This window comes from Mirounga angustirostris, unplaced genomic scaffold (assembly GCF_029215605.1).
Source record: "Mirounga angustirostris isolate CCGP_5_RB_7025 unplaced genomic scaffold, mMirAng1.0.hap1 SCAF_12, whole genome shotgun sequence".
NCBI lineage: Eukaryota > Metazoa > Chordata > Mammalia > Carnivora > Phocidae > Mirounga > Mirounga angustirostris.
The window spans coordinates 89,783,439-89,804,378 of record NW_026991720.1 but is presented as its reverse complement, the minus strand read 5'-3'; the positions used below and the strand labels follow the sequence as shown (position 1 = coordinate 89,804,378).

General features: G+C 44.1%; 2 protein-coding genes and 1 long non-coding RNA gene across 4 annotated transcripts in view; 1 reads left to right on the top strand and 2 right to left on the bottom strand.

The window, feature by feature from the left end:
- LAMB1 (laminin subunit beta 1) overlaps positions 1–16,676 on the top strand; it is a 69,932-nt gene extending 53,256 nt beyond the window's left edge. The window contains exons 24-33 of the mRNA XM_045864898.3: positions 1,526–1,895; positions 4,415–4,599; positions 5,470–5,711; positions 8,308–8,511; positions 9,130–9,274; positions 11,328–11,535; positions 11,745–11,886; positions 14,421–14,597; positions 16,031–16,190; positions 16,365–16,676. Of these exons, the coding sequence (XP_045720854.1) occupies positions 1,526–1,895; positions 4,415–4,599; positions 5,470–5,711; positions 8,308–8,511; positions 9,130–9,274; positions 11,328–11,535; positions 11,745–11,886; positions 14,421–14,597; positions 16,031–16,190; positions 16,365–16,501 (1,970 nt within the window). The 3' untranslated portion in view covers positions 16,502–16,676. The remainder of the gene's footprint in view (positions 1–1,525; positions 1,896–4,414; positions 4,600–5,469; positions 5,712–8,307; positions 8,512–9,129; positions 9,275–11,327; positions 11,536–11,744; positions 11,887–14,420; positions 14,598–16,030; positions 16,191–16,364) is intronic.
- Positions 3,674–5,475, bottom strand: LOC135362130 (uncharacterized). Its single transcript, XR_010406620.1, has 2 exons — positions 4,725–5,475; positions 3,674–4,211 (listed from the first exon to the last, which is right to left on the bottom strand). It is a non-coding gene; the product is annotated as an uncharacterized LOC135362130 (long non-coding RNA).
- A 2,791-nt stretch (positions 16,677–19,467) lies between the features above and the next one.
- The window catches only part of DLD (dihydrolipoamide dehydrogenase), a 38,419-nt gene continuing 36,946 nt past the window's right edge, over positions 19,468–20,940 (bottom strand). For both annotated transcript variants that reach the window (XM_045864900.3, XM_064575425.1), the window contains 2 exons: positions 20,295–20,384; positions 19,468–20,200 (listed from right to left, as the gene is read on the bottom strand). In XM_045864900.3, the coding sequence (XP_045720856.1) occupies positions 20,135–20,200; positions 20,295–20,384 (156 nt within the window). In that variant the 3' untranslated portion in view covers positions 19,468–20,134. The remainder of the gene's footprint in view (positions 20,201–20,294; positions 20,385–20,940) is intronic.

The window sequence follows — 20,940 nt, the reverse complement described above, 5'->3', positions numbered from 1 at the left end:
TTTTTTATTAACATATAATGTATTATTTGTTTCAGAGGTACAGGTCTGTGATTCAACAGTCTTACACACTTCACAGCGCTCACCATAGCACATACCCTCCCCGATGTCCATCACCCAGCCACCCATCCCTCCCAGCCCCCACCACTCCGGCAACCCTCAGTTTGTTTCCTGAGACTAAGAGTAGGAAGATGATTTTGTTTTAGTGGGGTATGTAAATGTCCCTTGCGTGCCTGTACTGAAAATGAAGTTAGAACCTCAGTTGGCAAAGCCCGTTGAGCACCAGTGAACCCTGTGCTTGGTGCTGAGAATGGAAACCGTGGTTTCAGATAGACTCCTACCCTTGGAATCCTCAGGGGAATAATGTATTTGTTGGGGGGGGGGCTTTTTGTATATTTTTTATATCCCCCACCTTTCCCCCGAAAGGATTTAAGGCCAGAGATGTTTGTACGGGCCTTTTGTTTTTCAGACACTATACAAATACTGTGAAATATCAAGTGTTGATATAAAAATAAGTTAATCCTGGGGCGCCTGGGTGGCTCAGTGGGTTAAGCGTCCGACTCTTGACTTGGGCCCACGTCAGGATCTCAGGGTTGTGACACTGAGCCCGGTGACCGGCTCCACACTCGGCCAGTCGGCTTGAGGTTCTCCCTCTCCCTGTGCCCCTCCCCCCCCAAAATAAATCAATCAATCCTTAAAAAAAATCAGTTCATCCCCTGCAATGTGGGGCTCTAAGCCAGGATTCAATGGCACAGACTGTGTGATAAGGAATGTGAGCCAAGGTCCTTTACCAGTTGGTTCTGGCTAAGATGCCAGCCCGTTTGGGCCAGTGAGAAGTTGGGGCCGACCGGCTCCCGGGTTCCTTCTCTCGCTTCTGACACTTCCTGAGCCTGTGCTCATAGTGCTGGGGCTGGTTTTCGCAGTGGCAGATACCCACACGCTGTACTTTGTTGAAAGCCTTTAAACTAGATACTTAGAATGCCTGTGACTTCATGGTCACTGAGTTTTCTTTTTATCAAGTTTGTTGCATTTCAGCAAGTATTCGCCATTCTGTTTGGTGACCAGGTCGGGTGAGGGATGTTAGGAGTTGTCCCTTGGTGCCGTCAGATGTCACCTGAGTTGTCTGCACTGACAACATCTGTGGGGAAGTCAAAGTCAAAGGGAGGCAGAGGTGGGCCAGAGTTTAAGAGCACAGACTGGAGTTGCAACAGGCTGAACTTGAATCCTGGCCCAGCCATTTCCTGGCTGTAAGACTTGGGGCAAGCCACCTATCCCATAGGGTTCAGTGACACGGTGCATGTAAACCATTTCTGCAATGCCAGGCACGATAAGTGTCACCCTAAAAAAATTACTAGTGTTACCGTTACTAAGCGGTTATCGAGTGGCCGGGTAATGCCTGGACTGGAGGACGCCACCGCTCTAGTCTCTCCCAGAGCCTTTGGTAGACACGTGACTGCGGCTTCTGCATGCCGAGTCTTGTCGCGGAGGTCTGTGATCTGGTGGATCACCAGTGCTGTTTCCCTTCCAGCCTGCGACTGTGACCCCAGGGGCATTGAGACACCACAGTGTGACCAGTCCACTGGCCAGTGCATCTGCGTCGAGGGGGTCGAGGGTCCACGCTGTGACAAGTGCACGCGCGGGTACTCGGGGGTCTTCCCCGACTGCACTCCCTGCCACCAGTGCTTTGCTCTCTGGGACGTGATCATCGCCGAGTTGACCAATCGGACCCAGAAGTTCCTGGAGAAAGCCAAGGCCTTGAAGATCAGTGGTGTGATCGGGCCATACCGGGAGACGGTGGACTCGGTGGAGAAAAAAATCAACGAGATCAGAGACATCCTGGCCCAGAGCCCTGCCGCGGAGCCGCTGAAAAACATTGGGGATCTCTTTGAGGAAGCGGAGTAAGTAGTCCCTGAGCCAGGGAAGGTGCTCACAGTATTGTTTCAACCTGTCGAGAGATGCCCAGGCGTGGCGCCTCCATCAGAAGGCGTGGTGTGCCCTGTGAGTGAACTCGGATGCCGCGTCATTGGCTTTCCAGCAGTCTTCACTCTGGGCATTTGGGCGAGTGAACACTGACCAAATTGCAGAGGCTGCAGAATAGACTGTGTGCGGGTCCCGTTCAGCACTCCTCTTTGCGAACGGTGCTCTGAGCTAGTAGAATGGCAAGGACATTGGCTTCGGAGACAGAGGCTCCGTAAATGAGCCGTAGCTTGGTTAGTTGCTAGGCTTGAGAATTTGAATGACTCACTTAGGCCGCGTCTCTCTCTTCCCTCCTCCGGAGGAGGGGAAGGCAGTATTTACCTTTACCTTACAGAGCAGCAGAAGGATTGATCTGTGAAAGGACAGTGTAATTGCCAAAAACACGATGAATAGAAGTCGTCGTTACTACGCTTTGCTCCTAACCAGGAAATCCATTCTCACAGCAAGACCCCTGCTTCCAAGTCCTTTCTGCAGCTCTGCTGCTGGTTGGCTAGAGCGGTGCTCCCCTCTGTAATTATAACAAATTCTCCTCAGTGAAAAATTCTCCTCGTAGCCCTTCTCCGGGTTATCCTCTCTGCCTGGTATCTATTTTGCCAGTGAAAGCAGAGAGAACTGAGCTCTGAGTGATGCTCAACTTCTCGGGGCTCATTTTTTGACCATTTCTCCAGCTCCCAAACACCCCCACTCCCTTCCCACATTTTCTGTGTGAAGGGACGGGAATCAGCCTCTCTGGGAAGCCCGATGGACTTTTCATCTCTGCACTGTGAGCAGCAAGCTGCAAGGGATCAGCTGACATGCGCTTAGGCACCTTGTGGGAGGCCCTTCCTGGACCTTCTAGATTTCAAGTAGCTGGTCCCTTGGTTTCAGGCCAGAGGTTTCATGTCCAAGACCATGGGGTGGACCAGAGTGCTGGGAAATGTCTGATGTGGCGACAGTGCATTTAATGAGGAATCTTAGCTCATTAGAGTTCTGGACGGTGGACAGCTCAGTCTCCTAACACGTAGCGATAACAAGTTCTGGAAGGCTGTGGTCCAAGGACAAGCCCATTTAGGACCTGATTCTTGGCCTTGGTCTCACACACCCAAGGGAGAAAGTCAAGCTGGGTGTCCTTTGAGAGCCTGCCGGAGGAGGGATCACATTCCCGAAATGGCTCTGTTGCTCCCCTCACTAGTCCTCTAATTGGAGAGATTGTAATCATCCCAGGGAAACTGGTTTCATTAATCTTTTTTCAACACAACATCCGAAGATGGGTGTCTTAGGATCCAAAGTGGCATTACTAAAAAAATACACAGTGTTAGATTTGATTTCTTTAAAAATCATTTAACATTGTAGGAGAGCTGAGAAGAAAACCAAAGCCTTCTGTGAATCAGCAGGTGAACAGAAGAAAGCACTGAAAAAAGAAACTATATTATAATTGTCTCAGGAAAAAGTGGTGGGGTTTATAAAATGTAATTTAACCTACAAATCCTTTGAAGTACTTTTTGAGTTGGATCATGGTTTTATCTCGGCCTTAAATGGCATTTTTCAAATGGCCCCCAGCCTTTTAGCCCCCACTATGTTCTCCCAGTGTTTTTTTATACTGACTAGTATTTCCCTGAGACGACAATGAATTAGGTGACCCAGTAAAGCCCAGAGCTGAGGTCTTCTCAAATATTGTTTTCTTTGTTATAATATATACATATACACACACACATACGTGCATACACACACACTGTATTTATAAGTAATGTACAAATAGATGCTTAAAATACAGCTTTGGGGATGTGAAATACAGAAGAAAATGCAGTTGGGTTTAGATTCCAAATGAAATATTGTGAAAGCTAACTGCGTATCCAAGTCCATCCTGGTAGATACTACCTCCTTTCTTATGAGAAATAAAAGGGTTGCTTGTTGGTGGAAGGAGGAGGGTCCTTGGATGGGACCTTGCCACCGGGGGAAGTATATGAAAAGCTGTGGGCGGGTCCCGGGGGTCCTGGTGGCTGTGAGATTTCCTTTCTGCATGTCCCATCTTGACGGTGATCCCTGAGGTTCAGGTAAGAGCATTTCTCGGCAGGTGGCCGGGAAGTACAATTCTACACTGGAGTCCTTTATGTCTTCTGAGTTGTGGGACTGTCTGACGCTGCTTACATTCAGAGCTGGAGCTCCATGCCCTGGACCTTTGCTCAGGTGCTCAGAATCCCTTCAGGAACTTCCGCCACAACACAGCTGATTGGCGCTTCTGTGTTTTTCTTCAAAGTCTTGGAAGAAAGGAAAATTGTTAGATTTGACACAGTCTCTTAATGATGAAGAGAATAAAACCAGGACTTGGAAATAGTTAGAAAGTACGGAATTGGTTTGAAAACACAGAGTAAGGGGTACAGGATTTGTAGAAAATAGAAAAACGAGACTTCAGAACTCCCCTTTGGTTTATTGTACTTAGGCGAACTTCTCCCCTTTACAGGAAATTAACCAAAGACGTTTCGGAAAAGATGGCTCAAGTAGAAGTGAGATTGTCTGACACAGCTTCACAAAGCAACAGCACAGCCAGAGAACTAGATGCTCTGCAGGCAGAAGCGGAAAGCCTAGACAACACCGTGAAAGAGCTTGCTGAGCAATTGGAATTTATCAAAAACTCAGATATTCGGGGTGAGCATTTTTTTGTGCAAACACGCAGTCCCGGACAATGGATTCAACACACTGTCTGACCCTCTAGTACGGCACTTTCAGAATAAAATTTAGTGCTTTCTAATAATCCTAGAGCTTTTTCTCACCAAGTGTCTGGCACAAGTAAGGATTAAGGCCCCCGGTCACAAATGTGCGACCTGGGACTCGGAGAGCCTAAGACCCGGGAGAGGTTCCGTGGAGTGAGCAGCGGAATGGCATCCGGTTCCTGATTTGTTTTCAGTGGATGGTTTAACCTCCTTGGTATTTCTTGGAAATGCGCTCTTGTGAATAGTTCAGAAGTCACATTGATATTTCAGCAAATTCTTTTATATTCAAGAATGTTGCCTGGTCAGGGAAGAATTTTTGCAGCATCAGATCCCGCTAACCATCCTATTCTACGCACAACCCTTTATTTTTCTGGCTAGGTCCTCAAAGCCACAGTATGCCATGCTGTTTTATGTATGTCATACTAGCCATTTGAGTGGCTCTGAATAGTTAAATGAGTAGGAAAAGAGAAGAAAAAATATCTGGGTATGTAATCTGCGGGCTGCCTGATGCTGTTGGCTGTTGACTGAGAACTGGAAGATCGCCTGTTTGCAGAAACATCTGCATGACTGAGTTAATTTTGCATCCAGATGTTTGGCATCCTCCAGAGCCAGAATAGCTGCTAATGGGACACAGTGTAGCCATTGCTCATGAGGGGAAAGTTATGTTTCTTCCTAAAGATTTTAGTCCTTGAATTTTAGAGCAAAATCATACAGTCAATTTTGGGGCAGACACCAGATACGGCCATCGCTTCCTGAGACTGAGCACAAGAGGTTTCACTGTGGGCGATTCCATTTTGTGCCCTAGGTGCCTTGGATAGCATTACCAAGTACTTCCAGATGTCTCTAGCGGCAGAGGAGAGGGTGAACGCCTCCACCACAGACCCCAACAGCACCGTGGAGCAGTCGGCGCTCACCCGGGACCGAGTCGAAGACTTGATGATGGAGCGAGAAGCCCAGTTCAGAGAAAAACAAGAGGAACAGGCCCGCCTTCTGGATGAACTGGCAGGCAAACTACAAAGTCTGGACCTTTCAGCGGCTGCTGAAATGGTAAGGTTTTTGAGGGTTTGGCCCCAAGGCTAGGATGCAATAGGAAGAGAAACGACCCTGTTTTGTCTATAATCCTGTTCACTTTGCAAATGAACCAGCGGGAGTGAAACCGGTCTCTAGTCTCTGGACCACCTATGGGTGACCACCTATGGGTACCCACCATCCAGCCAGATCAAAACAACATCTGCCTTTCCACACACCCCCTCCTTCCCCCACAAACCCCTACCCCCACCCCCGGGTTCCAGAGGTTTCTCTGTGATACAAAGAATCAGGACTACTTTCCCAGACTGTTACACTGACTTGCTGATTTCCTATTCAAATTTGAACCCTTTAGACTGTGGACATTTCTTTTTTTACATAGTTCTAATTTGAAGTGCAAACTCCCTTTTCCGTGGAGCAGTTTCAGGAACCATTCTGGGAGGGACTTGAAAAAATTAAGGGAGCAAAAGAATTTTTCCCTTGGTGTAAATTCGAATGTTCCTTTGTTCCAGTAACTTTACCTGGTGAAGATTAACCCTGAGACCAACCGCGAAAGTAGATTCATTTCCCAGAAGCTTTTAAAGAGTAACTCTGGAGCCAAACGAAATTGAGTAGTGAGTTTAATGAAGATCCGGCAGAAGGCCAAAAAAAGCCAAACTCTGCCTGTTTTGTCCTCTTGTTTCCTTATTGTTTTTCAGGGAAGGACACCTACTGAGAGAATTTGGAGGGTATTGTTTATAGAATAAGGCTTGTGGTCTCTTAGCTTAGGAACACAGAGGAACAGTAATGGCAAGAGGCAGGTGGATGCAGAAAGGCCAAGGGGACAGTGCAGGCTTCCTTTGGATTTTGTCTTTAGTGAAAAGCCCCCTCCCCTCCCTCCCTGCCTCCTTACCTTGCCCATCTCGCGTTCTCTGCAGTTGGCAAAAACACACTGTCGCTGCTACTGTATTGTGCCAAACGTAATTGCTGCCTACAGGGTTATAGATTCTCTTATCACACGTTATAGCATGTAGTGGGACTAGGGAGTAAGGTAGATCTCCTGTCATGGTTTAATAGAAACACGGGGGCCCAGAGCAATGTGCCCACTGTGCTTTGTAGGGCACAAAGTAACTATATACAGGCGTGGGATGACAGCTCTCTCAGTCTTTCCTTTCGGGATTGATTCCTTAGAAATTCCAATAAAAACCAGTAATCACAAACAAAATCCACGCACTAAAGCGAAAGCAGCTGAGTGTGCTGAAGGATGTTTGCTTTGCAACAGAGGGTAGTGAGGGAGTGGGGGGCCGTGTGAATGGGTGCCCTTTCCCTGTGGTTGCTTGTCCATCGGGTGAGCTAACCTTGGGGTTGGCCAGCTTCTGGTTGCTCATTGGATGTATGCAATTCTCCTCTGCGAGCTCTCTTTACGGGTTCCATACTGACAGTTCTTGGATAGAGAGGTTTTTGTCCCTTTGTGTTTTTCAGGTACCTTCAGTTCTTTGTTTTGTGTATATTTAGATAGACCCATGCCATTTTTTTCATGCCTGTGGCTGAAATAAAACAGATCTCCTCATGTGTTGTCAGAGTGTTTTTAGAAAGCATCCCTGAGCCCTTATGCTTCCCTTAAGGCCCCCGTTCTTCTAGAGCACGCAGAATAAACTTTCTTCTCTGAAGCTTTTTATATGCTATAAACCAGATACATGAAAGTCCATTATTTTGAGACACACTGGAATTATAATTATCATAAAACTATTAGTCTAAGGAGTTGACTATTTATTCAAAAACTACTTTTTCCTTGTCGGGGAGCATTACCTGCTTTTCACTATCTCTGTTCAACGTGAGAGGACAGCTCCACAGTTTTCTCCCTGCTCAGCCTTTTCCATCATATAGCAAACTTATCATTTATCCGTTTGCATGTGTATGCCATGGCCAGGCTCAGATCTTTGGAAGTTTCTGATAGGTAAGGAAGAGGAGTATGGGGAGGGAGAACTGGGGGGGGGGGGGGGGGATTGCTCTGGTTCCCTTTCACATCTGGAATGTTCTCCCACTTCCCTGCTCAAATCCCACCAGCCAGCTCATCCTTCCCCGATGACTACAAGCCTCCATGGTCTCTCTCCTTTGTCTGCTTTCCTTCCTACTTACAGCACGTGACCTCTTCTTGGCTGTTTTACCCAGAGTGAGCCTGTCTTCCTCACTAGATCTGAAGGTACTGAAAGGCCAGACAGGAGCCTTCTAGGTCACTCTATGGACCAGGACAGTTTCTCAATACCTTTTTTTTTTTTTTTTAGTCCAGTGATTTAGGATAAAGGGGAAGCATTCTTTTGCTCTCCTGTTGGCAGATTTCAGCCTCACAGCAGATCAGTTTGCACCCCACACAGCACCCAGATGGCATTCCAGTTCATCGGGGCAGAGGGCACTGGTGAAGCGTCGTAAACTCTGTTTCCTTGGCAGTGAGTAGGTTAGCTTATTCCTAAGCTCTGTGCTCCTCTCCCCGCTCCCCCGCCCCGCCCGAGCACTGTGCTCCCTGGAGCACCCTTGCCAAGGACCACCTACACGCTCTCTGGGGCCACCCAGGCCCTGCACAGCTGTGCTGAGCTTCAGACTCCCTCTGAAGACCAGGGCCTGCTCCCCCTTGTTGCAGACCTGCGGGACGCCCCCAGGGGCCTCGTGTTCCGAGACGGAGTGTGGCGGCCCCAGCTGCAGAACAGACGAAGGCGAGAAGAAGTGTGGGGGACCCGGCTGCGGGGGCCTGGTCACGGTGGCACACGGAGCCTGGCAGAAAGCCATGGACTTCGACCGAGACGTCCTGAGCGCGCTGGCCGAGGTGGAGCAGCTCTCCAAGATGGTAATTCGGGGGCAGCCTCGCTTTGTGGTGTTGGCTCTCAGTGACAGGCTAGAGGATCTGGAAGGGAGAGATCGATGTTCCATGGTGAAATGAAAGGGACATGGCAAGGACACGTCAAGTGTCAAAGTGCCGGTTGTTGTGAAGTCAGCAAAAAAAATACACAGGGAGGTTTTCTTCACAGAATATTTAAGAATTTGCTCTCTTCTCATGACAGTGATTTGAGATCATTTGTTACTTATCATGGGTCCAGGGATATGAATACATTGAGCTGTGCTATAAAAATTTCATGCTGAGCAGCTGAGCATTTATTTTTCTAAAGCGACCATGTTAACATCCTGTTTTATAGGCCACCAAATGGTTCGGAGGAGTTAGAAACAATTAGAAAAAAATGTTTATATGCTAGCCCGATCTGTATGAGAAATTGTGTGGCCAGCTCTAGACGGAGTACTTTCTGTCCATAGAGGAACACAGTACAGTTGAATGAGAGACATTTGTTTCTAAAACCCATGGTTCCAAATGCATAGCTTTTCAGCGTCACTTTCCGGGCCATTTATAGTATTCTGGTCTGCCGTAGAAAGAGTGAAGTTGTTCCCTGGGTCATTTATTCCTCATATTTAGGTCTCTGAAGCAAAACTGAGGGCAGATGAGGCAAAACAGAATGCTCAGGATGTTCTGCTGAAAACCAATGCTACCAAAGAAAAAGTGGACAAGAGCAACGAGGACCTGAGGAATCTGATCAAGCAAATCAGAAACTTTCTGACCCGTAAGTTGTTTCCATTTGACTTTTAGACATTGCTTCTTCTTGTCGAATATAAAAAATGTTTTGTAAGAATCTGTGTTTGAGAGACCAGAATTCAAGTCTGCATTTTAGAGAAAATCCATTTCTGGCTGGGAATAAAGTCACATTTCAAAAGAAAAAGTCCATGTTAAGAAATGTTGGCATTTCTTAAGCTACGTGTACGTAAGTCATCTTCTCTGATGTTATGCAGACACAGATGGGATACCCAAGTGGGAATCAAGTCAAACACACGCTGTGAGAACGAATTTGGAATCTGTTAGAGATTACATAGAACGTCCTTCGATCCTCAAAGCAGTAGCTTATTTGGACGCTGCCTGCAAAGCTTTGGAATCCTCTTATTTACAGGACACCATACTTATGGTTAGCTCCATCCCTTCCTGTTCTGTAGAGAAAGAGAAAATCTCCAGTTTGTGGTCCAGCTAAGTGTTTCTGGTCACAGTCTGAGTGTCGTCAGTAAAGGATGGTGTTGGCTTCAAGTTACACAAAACTTTCAACTGAAATGGGCTCAATCAAAAAAGATGCATACTGTATCACATAGCAAGAGGTTCTGGGGCTCATGTAGTAAAGGTCATCTGCTTTGTTCTCGGGCCAGCTCCTGGTTACAAGGTGGCTGCCCAAAGTTTCAGACTTCACACAAAGCCTCGACAATCCCTCGTGAAAGAAGAGACGACCTGTTTCCCTACTGTATCTTTTCTAAAGGAAGGAAATCTTCCTCCAGACGCCTGGAGCAGTCATCCCGATAAATCTCACGGGCCAGGAAAGCATCCCATCCCATGCATAAATGTCAAATGGAATGGGATTACCATCGTTGACAGACTAATCAGCATTTAACTCTTGAGTTGCTAAGTTTACCTTCTCTTAGTGGTGGGCGCCTGAACAAAATAGTACTCTGTTAGCAAGGAAAATGGGGAGTAAGAAAGGAGCCAATGGTATTCCTATGGCTATCTTACGAAATATCCTGTGGAAGCCATCACATGATCAAATATTTTCCCGTGCTTAAACCCTTAGGGGTCCATTTTTATGTTAATAGTTAAAAAGTAAAACAAAAAACCTTAAATCAATGACATGTTTGAAGCTTAACCTCTTGGGCATTTTTCTGACCAATTTTCACATTAGACATTTGAAATTCCTTAGCTTCTGTGATAATATGCTATCAGATTCTCTTGCTTCTCTGCCTGGATTTTCTCCCTTCCTGTAACTTCCAGAATCCAGATAATTTATGTAAGAAATATCAGCTCTTTATCTCTGCATTTGCAGTAGTCTAGCTATTCTTCCAACGTCAATTAAAAGCGCTACTTGGGCATCTGGGTGGCTCAGTTAAGCCTCTGACTCTTGGTTTCGGCTCAGGTCATGATCTCAGGGTCGTGTGACTGAGCCCCGTGTCAGGCTCTGTGCTCACCGCAGCGTCTGCTGGAGATTCCCTCTCCCTCTGCCCCTCCCCCATTTGCTGCTCTTCTGTAATCTGAACCATTCACTCTGCTGGACTTTGACGGGATATGCTTGGCCCATACAGTCTCTCCATCCAGAGATGTCCATCTTCTTCCCTTCAAATCCCATTATCCTTCAAAATCTTATCAGTTCTTCATCCTCCACAAAAGCCTTCCTGGACTTTCCCAGTCTACAGCAAATTCCAGTAGTTACTTTCTCCACACGTAACTACTCAACTAGACTATAAATTCTTTTTTTTTTTTTAAAGATTTTATTTATTTGACAGGAAGAGACACAGCAAAAGAGGGAACACAAGCAGGGGGAGTGGGAGAGGAAGAGGCAGGCTTCCTGCGGAGCAGGGAGCCCGATGTGGGGTTCGATCCCAAGACCCTGGGATCATGACCTGAGCCGAAGGCAGACGCTTAGCGACTGAGCCACCCAGGCGCCCCTAGACTATAAATTCTTAAATAGGAAGTGGCTGTCTTGGTGTCACCCCCAGAAGGCAGTTCACCTGGTGGGTGACGAGAAGTGACAAAGTTAGCCATCTGTGACTCTGGCCTCTCTGTGGGGACATCTTTGCTTTTCACAGAGGACAGTGCGGACCTGGACAGCATCGAAGCAGTGGCTAACGAAGTACTGAAGATGGAGATGCCTAGCACCCCACAGCAGTTACAGAACTTGACAGAAGATATTCGGGAACGAGTTGAAAGCCTTTCTCAAGTTGAGGTTATTCTACAGCAAAGCGCTGCTGACGTTGCCAGAGCAGAGATGTTGCTGGAAGAAGCTAAGAGAGCCAGGTATCTGAAGACGTTGTGGCATTTAGGGGGCTTCTGTTTTGTGTCTAGCAGGGAGCAAAAAGGCTTTCTTTAACCAGGGAGATTTCTAAGACTGACCTGTAGGAGTCCCTCTGGGTCATTCCAAGAGGCTGTTCTTTAAATTTTTTTTAATGTTCTGAGAGGAAGTAACATTTTCATGTTCACATAGATCGTCTCCTTCTTTCACCCAGCAAAAGCGCAACTGATGTTAAAGTCACCGCAGACATGGTGAAGGAAGCGCTGGAGGAAGCAGAAAAGGCCCAGATTGCCGCAGAGAAAGCCATAAAGCAAGCAGATGAAGACATCCAGGGAACCCAGAACCTGCTCACTTCGGTAAGATAGTGGGGGGAGAGAACACTCACAGAAACTCTACCTGCAAAGCAAGTGCCTTTGACAGTGACGTGCACTCTCACAGCTGAGCATGGAAGGGCTGCCCTAATTTCAGGAAAAGCCAGACGACTGCGTGAGCGCGGGTGCTAAAGGACCCTGAAGACACTGGATCTTAGTTAAGCCCCCTTCACTTTCATAGTGTATGTGTTTCTATCTCCCTTTTCCTTCAAGGACTCACACAGACACTCTTTAGCAGTAGGAAGGATAGTATTAATTTCAAAATTTAGTTTTAGGAAACTTCTGCTGTATCTCAAAACTTAGGAGGTAAGCATTCACAAAATTTTACTGTAAATTTTAAAAACCGCTGGAGAGCAATGAAGGTCAAAATGCTTCCAGTCCCCAATTCTAGACAAACCTGATAGGGATCTTATAGCTAAACAATCTGTTTTGCTCAGAATGCATTAAGTAAACTCAATGCCCAATGTGGGGCTCGAATTCACGACCCCAAGATCAAGGGGCACATGCTCTACTGACTGAGCCAGCCAGGGGCCCCAAAAACTTACCATAAGCAGAATGCTCTTGACTCAGGGACTACAAGATATTAAAAAGTATACATGAAGGGGCGCCTGGGTGGCTCAGTTGGTTAAAAAGTATACATGAAGAGTTTTTCACATGGACTTAGTGCTTTATTCTAAAAATCCTATCACTTAAAAGTAATGCAAGTATAACTGTCATTTTTCAAAAGGCAGTCCTATAAGCAAATCTTTCCATCCAAGTTTAGGAAAGTTCATTTGTTTTATAAAAATGGATGGGAAATAAAATGGACTCCTATGATCCCTACCCACTTCTCAGAATATACTCTGAAATTAGATACCATTAGTCTGCACTGTCACGCTTCCCAGGCCAACAGCCCCTAATGTTTAAAACCTGAGAGGTGGTCTTTCAACCTGCTTTTCCTACCATTGGTTGATAGAAACCTGTCTTCCCCTATTCTGTCGTGCTCAATAAATGAGACTCGACCGTTCCTCGGCCACTTTTCCTTCTTAAATTTTGAGTTAAGGCCCTTTCTTGTTCAAGTATAGAAAAATTACATTTTCCCACTAGAATATGTTCTAACCCTTTGATTATTCTGATTTTATATCTCCAAGGTCTTGCAAATTTCTCAATGTGCTGTTAACATTTTAACGAACTTTATCTATTTAGCTGACTTTATAAAAATTACTAAGTTTTGGGGCACCTGGGTGATGCAGTCGGTTAAGCCTCTGACTCTTGGTTTCGGCTTAGGTCATGTTCTCAGTGTTGGGAGATCAAGCCCGGAGTCAGGCTCCACGATCGGCTCAGGGGTCTGCTTGAGATTCTCTAAAATAAATCTTTCTAAAAAATTACTAAGTTTTGAAAAGCAAAATGGAAAATATAAGATTTAATCAAATTATAGGTAACATTATTTGGCTTGATGATGTAAGTGAATGATAGTTTTTTTCAGGGACCCTAGGGGACAGGAAACATTTAAGCAGCAAAAAGAAAGTCTTAAGCAAAAATAACTTCTAAACTATGCTATTAATGAAAGCTTGTCAAAATTGATTCACTCATTTATAAAGCTTATCTTCTAAGAATTAAAACTACTAAGAATATTTTTCTATGTTGATGGGTGAACTTAACAATCATTTGGTTTGAAATACTTACAAATTTTGCCATGTCTGTATTGATTTACTAGTTTCATTATGACATTATTGTTACTCAGACTTAATTCTATGGAATAGACCCATCCTAAAAGGGAATTTATTTAAAAAAAACTAGGTGCTCAGTGAAACTGGTTCTTCTGTCATGGGTCAGGCTGCTTACTTGGGCTTGCTTTTCAAAATCAATGTTTACTGATTATTCTTTGAAAAGAGATATCTGGATCCTCACCCAGATATTTTTTTCCCAAATGACTTTGAGTGTTTATGGGTTCCACCCATCACTTCCCCAGACGACATGCCATCTCACAGTCCTAGAGTGACTTTTCTGAGTTTTCAAGAACATTTCTGGTCTGCCTTTAGTAATTAGCTGAGAATACTCAACTTTCCAGATAGTTTCTGAAGACCCATAACCTCCACTAGAGTTTAACATTTAACATTTAGAGTTGACAGGAAAAACTAAAGGTGACTTGGGAGTTACCATTTTCCCACCCACATGAATTTGGAAATTTCTGTGGAAATCCTTCCTCTCACATCTGCTTATTTGTGACCATTGTTTAGCCAAAGCTTGCAGGTGTCCTTAAAATGGCTTTCTCAACCCATCAAGCTGTCTGGGGGTGGTTCAGTAAGAAGTTTACATGAATTTCCAGCCGAGACCATCAGAATTACGAAAAGAATAAAGTTAGGCACTTTATATAAGCTTTCCTGAAATTTTATTTTCCTTTTGGTAATTTTCTCTTTGGGTCCAGAGCAAAACAGCAAAGCAGCCTTTTAGTCTTCCTCTAAATTTGTATTCCTAGCACGCCCAACTACTTGTTGTTCAATTAATGGCTGGCTCGGTGACTGACATTATACTTGCAGATTGAGTCTGAAACCGCTGCTTCTGAGGAGACTTTGCTCAACGCCTCTCAGCGCATCAGCGAGCTAGAGAGGAACGTGGAAGAACTGAAGCGGAAGGCAGCCCAGAACTCTGGGGAGGCAGAATATATTGAAAAAGTGGTGTACACGGTGAAACAAAGCGCAGATGACGTTAAAAAGGTAAGAAAGCTTTGTAACTTCACAACTGTGTTCATAAAGGAGCAACGGTCTCCTCGTTGCCTTCCTTGGAACCAGTAAGGGACACGGACCCAACAGCTATTCATCAGAAATATCCCCAGTGACCCGTTTTGAAATAGCAGTCATTAGAGACCCAGATGGAAAAGAGTGGGAGTGGAAAGGAAGGTGTCCAAGAAGCGTGACCTAAGCCCTCATAGCCAGACTTGGAGAAGGAGGCAAAAAATGAAATTAGGGGCGGAAGTCTTAAAACAAATACACAGAGCTTATACTTTGCTAATTCAATTAGGAAGGCCTTTATGGCATACGGTAATTACTTGGCCATTTGAGAAGTCTTGAAAAGCAGGGTAGAAAAAGCTTAAGGCGTCTGTCACAGAACCGCTAGCAGGAACTAAATCTCACATCTTCTACACTCACTCTGAATTAACCACCCCTTCCTTCTCACTGGAAGGTACTATGTTTTGCAGAGAAAATCTCATACAACCCAAATTTTTCACTAGAAGCCACGTAATCATTAAAACATATGTTCAGCGGGCAAATGTTTATCTCCAAAGAAACCTTTTTACACTTTTGAGGGGAATGTGTCAACTGTTAAATGAACAGTAGGGAGTTATAAATGGAAATTTAGTCAAGATTTTTCCTTGAGGTTAATGTAGCTTTTAGGCATTACAGAAGGGTGACCTCCTTCCACCTCTGGTTGGGGAAGAGAACAAAACGGGAAGAAAAGTGCACTACCCTGTCCGTTTTTTCTGTTGTGGTTTTTTCTTTCTCGTGGTTCTGAGAGCATACGTCGCCCAAGTAGTCTTTTTACAGAGCATTTTTTCCCAAAAACACATCATTTGATTACAGTAAGATGAACAAGACCCTGACCTTGAAATCCCTCTATCAATGGCTACTGTTTGAGCAGTGTTTCTCGAAAGCACCTGCAAGAAGCACCTTGTCAAACCCACACCAATTTCTCATCTCCTCACCATCCCTGCATATGCTACCATCTCCTCTTTCTTTTCTTCCTTCCCTTAAATCTCTACACATCCTACACTAGTCACAATCCAGATGGTCCTCCTGTTTGGCTCTTCAAATGGGCCTTTTCTGATATCTAAAGGTTTGGATCACAGCAAACTTACTTTACAGAAAACCTACTTTTTTACCTCTGTATAATTATCTTGTGACGTCTCCAGAGAAAAGTGCTGAAAAGATAAAGGCTTAGCCCTGGAGACCTGCTACAACTCCCAAAATGTCTTTCAAATCCTTCATTTAAAAAAAACTCGTATGTCAGTGTTGTATTTAATTCCACTGTTTCAGAATATTTAATTATTATTTACACCGAATGGTTTAACGCCCGAGTACCCTTCTGAGCTTGCCACAAGGACACTCTTAGTGTCAGAGATTACATGTGTCCTCTCTACTTGGAACTACAGGCTCTGGACGGTGAAGTTGATGAGAAGTATAAGAAGGTAGAAAAATTAATTGCCAAAAAAACCGAAGAATCAGCAGATGCCAGAAGGAAAGCTGAAATGCTACAAAATGAAGCAAAAACACTTCTGGCTCAAGCAAACAGCAAGCTGCAACTCCTGAAAGGTGGGTCTTAGGCTCGTGCTTTCATAAGGTATTTTAAAATTAAGACCTCCGTGGAGTTTATTTAAAAGGTTGAAAATCTGTTCACTTTGTCTTGGGCCTTATAGGCAGAAAGGATCAGTAGGAGATGGAGATCCTAGTATAATTTGCTCAGACTTTTTTTTTTATCTCCCACAGATTTAGAAAGAACATATGAGGACAATCAAAAATATTTAGAAGATAAAGCTCAAGAATTAGTAAGACTGGAAGGAGAGGTGCGTTCGCTCCTAAAGGATATAAGCCAGAAAGTTGCTGTTTATAGCACCTGCTTGTAACGGAGGAGGAGGAGGAGGAAGGGCTCGAAGGTGGCCAAGGTGACCAAAGTAACAGAGCTCCATTTAAAAAACTGACTTCATGATCTTCAAAATACAGCTCCTTACCTATTTAATGTTTTTAATCACCACATTTTGTACGGAGTTAAATAAAGTACAGTCCTTTTGTAAAAATTTATATTTAGGATAATTCTTTTTTTTTTCTTTTTTTAAAGATTTTATTTATTTATTTGACAGAGACACAGCTAGAGAGGGAACACAGCAGGGGGAGTGGGAGAGGGAGAAGCAGGCTTCCCGCCGAGCAGAGAGCCCGATATGGGGCTCGATCCCAGGACTCCAGGATCATGACCTGAGCCGAAGGCAGACGCTTAACGACTGAGCCACCCAGGCGCCCCTAGGATAATTCTTAAATTTTACTTTTATTCAGTGTTTGTGAATCCCTTGAAGCTAGGATCTTTTCAATGTAAAATGGTTTTATAAACAAACTGCCTTCACGGGACCCTGATTTCTGTTTTGTCTATAAACAAGCGATCATCTTTTTGCTAGGTCAGTATCCTCCACACATCTGCCCCCCGGACCACCTCCCAGTGGGGTGCCCAGGCAGAGGGGAGGGGAAGTCATACAGCCTGAACCCCCTTCACCATTTCAGTGGCAGCTCAGTTGCTCCAATCTCCAAAACTCCTCTAAATACTCCTTGCTCTGAGAAAGAGAACAAAAAGCAATTTTTAGAAAATCAGGCGGGTAAACTGACTTTTAAGTGTGAGCAATCCTGGCCCTATGCTGGGTGGTGGGGGGGAGGGGGGAGGTTGAAATGAAATCCAGCCGGAGTTTAGGAACACTGCTCCTGCCAACTAAGCAGTGCCAATCACAGTATAAAGTGCTGTAACTTCTCAGTGTTTCCATTGTACTTTATTAGATTTCACAAACTAAAAGATTCTCTGCTACAGTCTGTATGCGAGGCCAAAACAATCACAGAACAATCACTTATTCCACAGGATAAAGAAAACAGTTGAATTCCAACTGCCAAACCCATGTCAACCTCAGAGCTGAGCTGGAGAACAGGCCAAGCAAGGCCTAAGTGGTCTTTTCACAAATTCCTATTAGAGCAAGACAAGTTCTGTGTAGCACTGAACCATCATCCACACCTACAACACAGCTGCATTTGAAGCTGGGCCTGAACCGAAGTTATGTAAACAGATGTAATATAAACAATAAGGCAACCTCCCTCTCCTTCAAGGCAATTACTTGTCACTTTTATTTAGGTAGAGAGCCTACTGCCCAGCAAATTGGTTTTACCTCATCATCTGCTACAGCAACTAATTTTTTTCCCTTAATCTTAAGTATTTCACTTAAAATAGAAATCCTTACCTGTACCCACTCCTTTTTAGCTAAACAACTCAAGATGTCACTTTGAAATCACTCATTTTCATCAGCTCAGGGAACTGGACAGCTAATTCCCACCCTTCACAAGCCAAGAAAATACTAAGAACTTAGTAAATAAGTAAACATTTAAATCTGTTTTATACCCACAACTTCATTCCCACCTAGACAGAACTATTTTGTGTGTTTCTATAGCCAGGACTTCATATTAAACTCTATTTCTCACTATTTTTTTTTCCCTAGAGTAGGGGACATGTCTGGAGTTTAAATAAGCTAGCACTTCACAGAATATCGGGATTTCAGATTTTAAAACACAGAGGTCATTTCCAATAATGGCCAAGTAGCACATGTCAGGCCAGCCCTCCTGCTAATAACTACTGCAAACTGAACAAAATAGATATTTTTTAAAGTAAAGGTCCTGGAGAGGGGAGTTGACAGAGAACAGCACTGGGTGAAACTTCCATTGTTAATGGCTTTTCACCTGAGGGCAGGTCCCAGCCAAGTATGACATCGGGGGGAAGCCAAGTTTTACTGGTTAAGGAATTGAAGGACTGAGTCAGGGGCAACTGGAATAACTAATACATGGGGGGGGGGGGGGGCTCCCAACTCTGCTATCATTTGCCCAGTGTCCGGCTGAGCTATGCACTACACACGCACGGGACAGACGCAACGCAGCCGAGGTAGAGCTCAAACAACGGGGTAGATGTTTCAGCTGCTGCCCCCCAGCAAAGACAATGCAGTTGGGGTTCAGCCAAGTTAACTGCCCACTGAAACAGAAAGTCCCTATTTTTCAGAGGTAGGTAAGAAAATCCAGAGTCTTTACAATGGATCATTCATAATAACTATAGTAGAGTCCAAGACTACTGGACATAGAAGAAGTTGCAATCAAGTGAGTATCTAGTTTGCATATTTCTAGTACTTTAAGTTTTTCCTTTTTAGAATATGCTATCCTAAATCTGATTCTTAAATTTAGTTAAAAAACGCAAAAGCCTATTTTAACATTTAATACTTTGTTACTGAAGTGTTCCAAGAGCTGGCCATTTTAAATATTAATCAACAGGGCGCCTGGGTGGCTCAGTTGGTTAAGCGACTGCCTTCGGCTCAGGTCATGATCCTGGAGTCCCGGGATCGAGTCCCGCATCGGGCTCCCTGCTCAGCAGGGAGTCTGCTTCTCCCTCTGACCCTCCCCTCTCTCATGCTCTATCTCATTCTCTCTCAAATAAATAAATAAATAAAACCTTTTTAAAAAAAATAATAAATAAATAAATAAATATTAATCAACAAATATGATTTTATAGCACTCTTTAAAGAAATAGTCATTTACCCAGCCACAGATACACTGGAAATCCAAAGACAGCAGATTAAATTTTCCCATATGCTGTGTCTCCAAAAGTGTATGCTCCAGTTAGTTGGTAATACTAAAACAGATGAAAGGGTAATGACCTTTTAAATGCCTTAACGTTGTCCCCCAGTGTGGTAAAAAGATAGATCCAGGCCTAGAAGAGGAATAATAAACAGAAATAAGAATATACACTATAGGTAGTCATAAAAGAACTAGGACCATCTTGACATCCACTCAAAACAACCAGTACATGAATATTTAGGACTGTTTATTTCTGTATTTTCATTCCCCGCTGTAATACATTTACATCTTCATTTAATATTTGAATTTCACAGATACACCTCCTTAATTTGGTTAACTGTAGACCTCAATGGGTCCTTAAAAATTTAAACATAAATTCTACCTCTAAACTGCAAGAATTTGGGGATTAAATAAGTGAGAGATCATCGTTGTATTTACATCAGTTTGGTTTATACATATTTTAATCTTAATTCTAATGACTGTTTCCAATATGAAAACCAAGTTTAAAATAACTTGATCACCTTGCTTCAAACACAGCTGGCTCACATACCTACGCCAGCTCCATCCATGTAAGTAAATCAACTTTACAATAGCAGAGATAAAAGCTAAGAAACATAAATTTAGTGAAGTCGAATCTTTCAGAAACTGCATGAAAAATTTTCCTGGATGCTACTATAAAAGTAGCTTTTTTCTGCAATATTAATGCACTGAAACAAAGTATTAAATTTATTTAAAATAGACGAGATTATTCCATTCTGTCCGAACCTATTAAAACCTTCCAAAAGTTTCATAATTCAGTCCTAGAAATTCTTGGAGCTGTGAGCATTTCCTGTTCAGAAATGTGACCTCCACAAAAGCTCCCAGGAAATTTCAGAAAAATATAATCTTCTAATTTAAAAGTTGATTGATTTGCCGAATGATGCAGCCAGGTTTGCTTCTCTAAAAGCTTCTGATAAGGTCTGTAAGGGAAGAAATTTAAAATTAGAAACCAAATATTTGTGGGTGAGAAGAAACCTGAGGTAACCATTAATTCTGTATGCTGTCGATAATTACCGGATGCGCATGGCAGACTCTGGCTATATCTTCACAGGATGCTCCGTACTCCAGCGCGAGAGCGGCTTCATTCACCATTTCACCAGCACCCTTTAAATAACAGACCAAGAAGTCATTTTCTTCCCATGGCAAAAACTACAAGCTAACAGGATTCGCTGTTAGAGCAGTTAACTAACTGCCTCCAGTCAGGAAAAGCTTAACAGGAAAGGTGGCACAGAAGACAAGAGCTTAGGCTCTGGAGCCAGCTGGCCTGGATTCAAATCCTACTGCGGAGTCCCTCTGAGCACTCACTTTGTGTGAGTCATTCCATTTAGTCACTTCAAAAATGGGCAGAGCAACTCCTGCCCCCCAGAATTGTGAACATTAAGTTACTGCATGTATACAGAAAAATGTATTACAGACTAAGGACTCCAGTGTTTCATCATCATCATTACAGCAGATTCCGAGGGGAAGTGTGTACTTCAGGGTCAGTGGTAGGAAGGGCTTCTCTTAGGAGGTAACATCTGAGCTGAGACCTCACAGGAGCCAGTCATGCAAACACCTGGAGGCACAGCATTCCAAGCTACGGGTTCCACAAGCACAAAGGCTCTAAAATGGGAACACTGGCCTGTTAGGAAACTGAGAGAAGGCCCATGAGACAGGGAAT